The sequence below is a fragment of the Zootoca vivipara genome, chromosome 4, assembly GCF_965207765.1.
Source record: "Zootoca vivipara chromosome 4, rZooViv2.hap1.1, whole genome shotgun sequence".
NCBI lineage: Eukaryota > Metazoa > Chordata > Lepidosauria > Squamata > Lacertidae > Zootoca > Zootoca vivipara.
In genome coordinates, this window is record NC_142587.1 from 25,870,868 (window position 1) to 25,880,793 (window position 9,926).

A 9,926-nucleotide genomic window follows, 5' to 3' on the forward strand; every position below is an offset into this window, starting at 1 on the left:
TAATCCCTAGGATAATGCCTCCTATCATAGAAATGTATAAGTGAATAAATGATTGAGATATGCCTGAAATAAAAGGGAGCTTTAGTAAAATGTGTTGGCTTCTGTTTTCATCAGTAAATAAAAAAATTACCATTTTTAAAATGTTGGTCTGAGTCGAAGCAAAATAAAAAAATTCCTTCAGTAGCACCTTAAAGACCAACTAAGTTTATATTTTGGTATGAGCTTTCGTGTGCATGAAGAAGTGTGCATGCACACGAAAGCTCATACCAAAATATAAACTTAGTTGGTCTTTAAGGTGCTACTGAAGGAATTTTTTTCATTTTTAAAATGGTTAGTTAGAATAGTATATATTCTGATACATCTGATTTGATAAAAATTGTATATTCTTGTGGTGCCTCTCTAAACCCCACATCCTCACTGAGATTGTGCTCTCCTACTTGGCTGTTGTAAAGGGAGGAGGTACAGTGGTACCTTGGAAGTCAAACAGAATCTGTTCCGGAAGTCCGTTCGACTTTCAAAACATTTGGGAACTAAGGCGTGGCTTCCATTTGGCTTCGGGAAGCTCCTGCAGCCAATCAGAAGTTGTGTCAGACGTTCAGGTTCCAAAGAACGTTTGAAAACCGGAACAATCACTTCCGGTTTTCAATCGTTCAGGAGCCAAAACATTCAACTCCCAAGGCATTTGAAAACCAAGGTACAACTGTACTTGTATATCTATTCTAAGCTTCCTGGGGATTCCCATGCCCAGGAATTCAGTGCACTTCTTTTTTCTTTTTTAAAAATTTCTTTATTGAAAATTATTTAAAAGTACACTGATGTACAAGAACATGTGTTTAAAAAAGAAAAAAAAACCCATACATTTCAACTCATACACATAAGAATAAATAAAAATTAAACAAAACCAAAAGAAACCAAGTCATTTTCAGATTGTTTTATCCAAATTTAAACATATAATACTTCCAACCCGTATCATTATACCTTGTTACTTCTACCCTTATTTTTTCACAGGTTTTTTTTATTACTATATCTTCTTCTTTTTCCTCTTTTATGAGGAGTTCAGTGCACTTCTGTAGGAATAGATTTTTACTTTTTTCTCTTTCTCGCCTGCTACTACTCGTGAGTCTTTTAACCCCTGGAGTTTTTGGGGAGGTGGGATTGCAGCAACTAGAGTCACTAATAAAGCCAGCCTTCCAATGCTTGCACGAATATGCTTTCCATCTGCACATGGGGATATTTTTCATTAATTCCTTTTGTTTATTTTAAACACCTTTGCAGTTTGAGGCATCTTTTTTAAAAAGCACAATTTAAAAGAGCAAAAATGTCGATGCAATAAAACACTAATCAAAATAATCAGTGGCATACAATGCTTAAAATTACAAAAATTGGTGATCGCAAACATCACCCTGGTAACGTAGCTCACCATTATGCCTGTTGTTGCAGATGTAATAGGCTAGCATGCTTGCCCAAGCATGTACAGGCAAAGACAGCCAGACAGCGTAGACCCACATCACTATTAGAGTTTGTAAGTTGTGACCTTGCTTAAGGCCAGTAATCATTATTAAGAGAGACTTTCACTGTGAACATTCTGGCTCACAGTGTGCAATTTAGCATTTGTTTTAAAATAAAATCATAAAACTAGAATTTTTACTGTTGCGAGTTTGTAGAGGATTTCCTTAGTACAAAAGATAGCTTCATGTTCCGATTCACTTTTTTGTGCTCAAAAGCACTGCACCAGATGCAACTTTAAAATACATTAAGGAGCATTGCACTTCAACTCCTAATAGGATTCTGGCCACCTCCAAAATAAAACTAAAATATAAACTATTATAAGATCCAAAGAGCCCATACCACTAGTTCTTCAAGCCACTGGTGGCCTTAGATTCATGTTCCAACAGCAGCTTTTTTTCCAGCCAGAACTCAGTTCCAGCACCTCTCAAGTAAGGCACCATTGCCATTTTAAGAGAACCTGGGAGGTGCTCCTGGTGAGTTCTGGCACCTCTTTTTCTAGAAAAATAGCACTGGTGTTACGTTCTGATGCAATTTGCAGTGGAACTTTCCTCTGTTTTCAAATTTTAAACTCAAAAACCCCACATTGTGTGTCCAAAGTAGCTTTCAGCCTGTACCAAAGCGTATTGCATGAACAGTGCCACAAATAATAGTTTTATTACTGTTTAATGTTTTTGCATCACACACATTTACATTAGGTAGTTTTAAACATTAGGTAGTTTTAAACATATCTATTGAAATGGCACCGACATGTTTTCGTTAGGTAACATTTCTTACATTGTGTTTAGTAAATTTAGTGTCCAGCTTGGCATTTTCAGGGAGTGGAAATCACATTAGCATCTGCGATAAAGCGCTGGTATGCAACAGACATTGAAAGAAAGTTTTGTACAGTTGAATGTTACAGTGGTGACGTATTTTGGGATGGCTGTGCGTCTTCCAAAAGTTTTTACGTAGTTTCCCTCTGTCAGTACACAATAGAAGTTTTGTATTAAACTGCAGACATTCAAATGGAAAGCATAAATTACAAATACAAGTTCCATGATACTAAAATATTATACAGCGTGTTAATGACTGTTTAAGCAATTATTAATTTTTTTGTCTATATCAATTCAACAAATACAAAATAAAAATGAAGTTTTATAAAAAGCCTTTGAGTAAGAAAAAGGGGAGAGGTGTGGATTAGCATTCATGGGTTTTATTCGTTTTTCAAATTACAGGTGTATAATAAACAGTTACGCATAAGCGTTGGTGTAGACTTGCCAGCATCTGGGTCATGTAATATGCAACTAGTTCATGTATTTCGAGTGAGGAATTGAGTTGAGTAATCCATTTCTGGAATTCTGGGTTGTTCATTTTTCTATTGTCGTAAAACAATAATACATGTGACAACCAACAGTGTGACTTAATCCATTTCTGCTGTCCTGGATGAAGGTTCCAAACAACGAGGAGTTATCCTAAATGAGCTCGGCACTCTCGTTGCTCAGTTTTGTATCCTGACTTTGAATTCCACTTTTCCTTCATACGGGTCGTGAGGATTATCTGAAGTAATTCCAGTACCAATAACTCTACATACGACAACAACTTCTTTGTTTCTGGGCATGTTGAGAAGCTTCACCGCCACCAATGGATTGCTGTAGCTAGGCTAAAATGAAATTGTACAACGTTAGATCGTTCCATTTAAAAAGTCCTGTGAAAGTCAATGTGAACATGGTCAAAAAACATACCTGTGCTTTCAATCCATAATATGGGAAGTAGTGAAGGCTAAAAGTACCATTTGTAGGATAATAATCTACCTCCAGCGGACTGGCATCATCCTGTTGATCATAGGCAAGGCAAGTGTTAGGACACACACTCTCTCTCTACATATATATATATGATTAAAAGTTGCTTTAGGCATGTTATGTAGCCATACTTCACTAGTGTAGTTTGCATGTTGTGAGGTTAAGAGCACTACTTGAAAATAAGATTCAGTCTGAGGTGAAAGTAGGAATTCCCTCTACCATTATTAGATTACAACATAGAATCGTAGAATTGGAAGGGACCCTGAGGGTCATCTCTAGCCCCAACCACCTGCAGTGTAGGAATATGCAGCTGTCCCATATGTGCCTTGAACCTGCAACTTTGGTATCATCAACACCACGCTCTAACCAATTGACCTATCCAGGCATAATATCAAAATGTTTAGCTTCAGTTCTTCGGCTGCTTCTCAGACATAGGCAAGTATTGAATAGCTTCCAAATGTTTCATTGAGGGACATAATGGAAGCTCTAGCTATGTGTTTGTAAAGTAAATATGTTTTTGAAACCTCGTGAGGTTTTTGACCTCGTGGCTCAGGTGATGATAGGGTAACAGTGACGCACTCTGCTCCAAATTGCCTCCATCCTGAAATGGCTCTGGGTAGCAGAAAAAGAACCACCGGCATTTTGGTAACGTGCTCCTTTGTATAACATGAAGTTGGAGCCCCAAGGCTGCGGCCCTTTGCAAGCTTGAGCCATTGAGCTCTAGTAAGACTTCTGGATAGACGTGCATACATTTTTTTACTGTATATTAGCTAAATGGAAATCATTTTAATACAAGAACATTGGGCAATATATACTTACCAGAGTTGTGCAGTTCACTCTTGGTGCAGTGCCATTGCCAGGGAGAAAATTTATAATCTATCAGGTAATAATTTTTCACGTTAGCCACCGAGACAATAATAGCTTTGAATTTTTAAATTTATTTTTCATGGACCTGTGTAAATATATCTTACTATGTGGAAAGTTCAGGTGCAGGGATGGAAAAAGCACATCCATTGGGTAGGGAAGGTCCCACTTGCACTGGGGTGCTTGTCTGAGCTGTTGGTTTAAGTCCCTGTGCTACACCAGTTATAACTATCCCGCTTTCTTATACTTTCCACCTTATTCCCAATCTTGTTTTCCTTTCCTAGGATATTGGGAGTCTTCTTCTTGGGTGGGCAATACTTTTTATTAGGACCAGCTGAACAACTTTTGTGAATAAGAGTTCTTAAGTACACGACAACTTCCCAGTATTTCATGACATTTTGGTTGGTATTTCCCAACTGTCAATTTTAAGACTTCCTTTCCCTTATGGGTCAACAAAGCTACATTTGTGTTTCTTTATATCCCTTGTTGGATGAGATTCTGCTGTTAAAATAAGAAGACCTTGTCAGTTTTGTGCCCTTTAGTCCCTCAGAATACTACAGATCAAATAAGGCTTCAGGTTGCTTATAAGTTGCCTCCCTTTGTTTCCAGGTTTGAACTCAATAATGTTTGATATAATAAATAATCATTTCAAATAACTGTTTAAGTACTTACTCTGTTCATTTTTATTATTAAGCAAGGGCGTCCTTCTGGAAAACCAAAAGTAGAATCCACCAGACCAGAACAGTTTTGAAGCATATCTTGTGTAAATTTGCAGGAATATTTTGTGTGGTGTGGTGCGTCAAAAGACGTTTGAAAATAGTATCCTTCCCCAGTACATTTCGTATTGGCATGCTGTGCAGTTTCGTTGTAAGCTGTATATTATTGATAGACAAAAGTAGAGGGAAATTCAATTTCTGTTGCTTTCTTTTGGAACACCTTCCATTCCAGGTTAGCCTCTTGTCATTGTTTTTTGTAAGAGAATTATTGTGCTTTCTTCTTAAAAATAACGTTGCCTCTAATGGTTGTACAATCCTGCTGCCTCTTGATATTGTTTAGGTAAACTTGGGAAATGTTTCCCAGTTCGTCCAGAAATACATGCAAGAGTTACCTTTCTGCATTCAAACCCAAACTCAAGGTGACCCCATGCCACACCATTTCAAAGTGATGTCCTCCTACTGTACTTCACGCCACCTTTATTGTGATATTTTCCCACATACTTTACCTGAAAGAAAGCTGTGAAGAGTTTTAACATAACGTTCCCAGGAGTCCGGGTCAGAAATATTGTAATAAATTTCCAGTCCTTTTTCTCCATACACATCTGGTCGTAATGTCACGCCTTCATTGAAAGTGCGGTTTAATATACAAGTGAGGAATAGAGAAAGATCCCATTACAGGCAGTTTATCTTAGTTTAGTTTTAATAATTGAAGTAGTAAGTATAAATTGAAAGTCTCCATTTCCAACAATCGGGTTACTAGAAATCAGAAACGTTTCACCTCCGTTACATTAGTCCTGTAGTGAGCCTATTCCTAACATTTCTTGGTTTGAGAACCGAATTTTAGCAAAGAGTTCTTTTGTCATTTCAAAGGGTCCCTCCCCCCCACTGGGGATGGTTAAAGTTACATTCAATGGCAAACCACATGATTCATTTAACTCACGGGTGTCAAACACAAGGCCCGGGGGCCAAATCCGGCCCGCCAGACCTCGTCATGTGGCCCGCCGAGCGCCCCAGCCATCGGGACCCAGCAGTGGGACCTTGCTGCTGAAGCGCCGCGCCAACAAAGCGCCGACAAACAGCTGGGGCCGGAGAAATGCTTTTTGCCCCTGGGTCCCTTCGCGCTCTTTTCTGGCGCTGAATCAAGGCGGCGACCCCCCCCTTCCCTTTCTTTCTTCCTCTCTCTCATTCTTATTTTTTCTTTCCCTCTCCTTCCTTCCTTCTTTATCTCTGTCTTCTCTCCCTCTTTCTTTTTCTTTCCTTCTTTATTCCTTCTTTCCTACTCTTCTTTCTCTCACCTCTTTTCTTCCTCTCTCCCTCCTGCTCCCTCTTTTCTTTCTTTCTCCCTTTCTTCCTTCCTTTCTTCCTTCCGTCCTTCCCAACTTTCTTCCTCTCCCTCATTCTTATTCTTTCTTTCCCTCTACTTCCTTCCTTCTTTCTCCCTTTCTGTCTTCTCTCCCTCTTTCTTTTTCTTTCCTTCTTTATTCTCTTCCTTATTTCCTACTCTTCTTTCTCTCCCCTCTTTCCTTCCTTCCTTCCTTCCTTCCTCTCTCCCTCCCACTCCCTTCTTCCTTCCTTCCTTCCTTCCTTCCTTCCTTCCTTCCTCCCTCCCCTCCTCTCCCTCTCCCTCTCCCTCTCCCTCTCCTCAGAAACATAGGATGCTGCTTTATACTTCTGGCCCTTAAACCCTGGAACCAGGAGAGCAGCTCCAGTGAGTCAACCTCAGCCAGTCCCTTTGGTGAAGGGTGGTGGCTCACTGGCAGAACATTTGTCCTGCATGCAGAAGGACCCCAGCATCTCCAGGTACTAGTAGCTCTGCAAAGGTCCTGCATGAAACCCTAGCGAGCCTCCACCACCCAGTGCAGTTACCAAAAATCATTTTTCAATAAATTGTACAATAATTGTACATTTGAATATCTACTTGCCATTATTCTGACTATGTTTCTGCTTTCAGAGCTAGTTATTGCTTACATTATTACAAAAAACAGTAATAATTGAATGCAGTGACAATAATTTATGATAATAAAGAGTGGACACATAGTCCTACAGATACAACCGGCCCTTTGAGGGTGACCAAACTGCTGATGCGGCCCCCGATGAATTTGAGTTTGACACCCCTGATTTAACTGGTATTTAGGCCCTTACTTGCTGCTTAAACAAAATATAACTTGGGATTAAAGGAAGGAAAACTCAGATATAAGCTTCAATTCTGTGGCTTCTGTGTCATGGTATATTGTCAAGAAAATAAGCTTCTGTAAGTTACCATATTTACTGAAATGTAATGCACACCTCTTTTGGCAAAAGTACGTCACGAAAATTAGGGTGCACGTTAGATTTGATGGCGCATTAAATTTTAGTAAATACAGTACAGTCGTACCTTGGAAGTTGAACAGAATATGTTCTGGAAGTCTGTTTGTCTTCCAAAATGTTTGAAAACCAAATCACGGCTTCTGATTGGCTGCAGGAAGCTCCTGCAGCCAATCAGAAGCCCTGCCAGGCGTTCATGTTCCAAAAGAACATTCACAAACCAGAACAATCACTTCCGGGTTTGTGGCATTCGGGAGCCAAAATTTCGGAGTTCCAGGGCGTTCGGGATCCAAGGTACGACGATATCATTTCATCAGTTTTACCTCTAAAACAAATGAAGCTGTGGCCTTCCAAGTGGTGTTAGCCATTAACCATCCTAGCTAGCGCTAAAGGGAGTTAAAGTTCAGCAACAACTAGATTACCACAGATTCCCCATCCATGCTCCTAAAACTATACTTCATTCATTAGAACTCAAACCAACATTTTTTGCGTCTAAGTTGATTTATGCAGTGTGTGTGTGTGTGTGTGTGTGTGTGTGTGTGTAGCACAACTTGTAACAAAATGGGCAGGAATGTGTTAAGTACCTGGTGATTTTAATCGATCTTGGTAGTCCGGTGTATACGGATTGAGTGTCTTCATTAAAGAATATATAGCAAGTGCAAACAGCCCAGTAATTACCACGTAGAATGCAACATAATAAAGACTGATCCAAACTATTAAGAAAAAAAATTAAGTTAAACTTTTTAAAAGCATGATATTCATTACTCTTATGAGGCAATCTGTTCTGGTTCAGTAACTAATCATAGCAGCAACTAAGTACATGTCAATAGATGAAATATTTATAATAGTTTTAAGACATTTCAGCACAGGAGCTTCCTAATCTCCTAGTTAAGCATTCTAGTGCTAGAAAAGGAGCACAGATTTTTGTAGCACTGTGTGATTCAGGAGAATGCTACACTCAACAAGGTGATTTGGGGAAGCTGACTACAGTTGCTGCTTTGAAGATCATCATGGAAGCTGGAAATTCAATACCATTTGGCTTTCATAGGGTTGGATGCACTGAAATAAATATCCCAGCACTAAAATTACGAGTTGAGAACTTTCTAAGTTTCTCATAATAAGAATTACAACATATACCGCACAACTAAAGTTAATTGCTTCAACTACCGTGTAAGGATGTTGTGGAGGTCTTCAGTGCAAATTTGCATTTTGACATCACAAAGTAAAAATGCATGTTGAGCTGGAGTATAAATTATGTGTGTGTGCGTGTGCACACACGTGCACCAGGCTTATCCATACTTTAGCGGTGCTCTTTCCAGGTCTAGGTCTGCACTTAAAAGCTCTCTGTCCAATGGGGTTTTTTTGCCCCGGGGCTTTCCCTGTGAAAATCTGCTTTTTAGTGCTCAATTGGAGCAAACATCCATTCGAGTTTTCCATGAATTGCAGTTTGGTCCAATTGAGCTTTAAAGAGGGGGTTTTCATGGGCAAAGCTCTGGAGAAAAGAAAGAAAAGGCAATTGGACACTGAGCACAAGTCATGCCTGGGAAGAATGGAGGAGAAAGGCAAGTGTGGATAAGCCCCCCCTATTAAATCTAATGAAATACAAGTAGCATAAATTAGTCACAGAATAATAACCAATAAATTGAATGTCTTAATGGCATTTGTAAGATGCTGTGGCTTAAGATTGAAGAAAGGAATAAAGATGTTTGAAATAAAATTTTCCATTAGCTGTACTTCAGAGACTTTTTTTATAAAAAAAAAAACAATGACACCCTTCTGAAGACGCCAGATCCAGTGAGCTGATTTAGGTGCATCTATCCTATTGTGTGCACTTTTGAACACAATCTTTTAGCAGCTTTCCGTTGGAACAGCAAACCCCTGTGCCATATTACAAACCGCTTTAGAAACAACCCCTCAGTTTCTTAAAGAGGTTTGCATCTAGCACTCGAGGCTGCTGTGGGAAAACTCCCTTGGATTCACAGAACTAGAGTTATGTGGTTCTTTGGATCCAGATCAAAAAGAATAAAATCACAAGTCATGTTCCTTCTATTGTTTCTGCCACAAACTGGCATTTCTGTGCTCGTCTAGTAGGAATTCTGGGTTTCGTTAGTCTGTTGCAGAGCCAACTGCTTCCCTGTAAGCTATTTTAAATAAAAGGGAAATGAGTGTTTTATGCTAAAGTCAACAAATTTGCAAATCAGTTTTTTTTAAAAAAAGTAGTTTGTGGATTCTCCAGGCTCATACCAAGTAACATGGTTATATAGAAAGCATCTTGTCAACTTAAGACGTTTTAATCATACAGAAATAATGCAAATGACCAAATCCCGACAGCACGAAAATGCCTGAACGTCATTCTCTTTTGTGTGTTTGGCCACATACCCCAGTTAATCAAGGTTCTTCCCATTAACTGCCCTGTTTCCGGATTCCATAAGAAACGCCGGAAGTTCTCCATTCTTTGGCTGCATGTCTTCTTTTCATTTAAAGTTGCCATCTTCCCCGAAAACCAGGAGCTCCTTCAGAAAACAAGCTGTTCAGCCGGTGCCCAAAGAGTTGATCAGGTAACCATTTTGGTTTTATACCCTTTTTAGCCTGAAGGTTACGCAGATTAATATCCATCATCATCAGAAGCTGATAACGGCATATATTCACCCACAGTAACTATCGTTCTGTTAAAACAACTGTTGATAAGCAAAACGTTCAGTTGGGCGTGGAAAACGAAATTATCAAATGTCCTTTTTCTCTCCCTCCTTGGTGT

The 9,926-nt window shown here is 39.2% G+C and overlaps 1 protein-coding gene across 1 annotated transcript; it reads right to left on the reverse strand.

Annotated features, from left to right (window-relative positions):
* Positions 1-2,894: 2,894 nt before the first annotated feature.
* ATP4B (ATPase H+/K+ transporting subunit beta) lies at positions 2,895-9,662 on the reverse strand. The gene is made up of 7 exons (XM_035114881.3): positions 9,551-9,662; positions 7,756-7,884; positions 5,374-5,487; positions 4,824-5,023; positions 4,107-4,163; positions 3,231-3,320; positions 2,895-3,148 (listed from the first exon to the last, which is right to left on the reverse strand). The coding sequence occupies exons 1-7, from the start codon at positions 9,660-9,662 to the stop codon at positions 2,987-2,989; spliced, it is 864 nt and encodes a 287-aa protein (XP_034970772.1). The 3' UTR covers positions 2,895-2,986.
* Positions 9,663-9,926: the final 264 nt, after the last annotated feature.

Coding starts and splice junctions, on each gene's coding strand:
- ATP4B (XM_035114881.3), bottom strand. CDS start 9,662: ATGGCAACTTTAAATGAAAAGAAGACATGCAGCCAAAGAATGGAGAAC. Junction 3,321..4,106: donor GAGTGAACTGCACAACTCTG/GTAAGTATATAT, acceptor TATGATCAACAG/GATGATGCCAGTCCGCTGGA. Junction 3,149..3,230: donor ATTATGGATTGAAAGCACAG/GTATGTTTTTTG, acceptor ATTTCATTTTAG/CCTAGCTACAGCAATCCATT.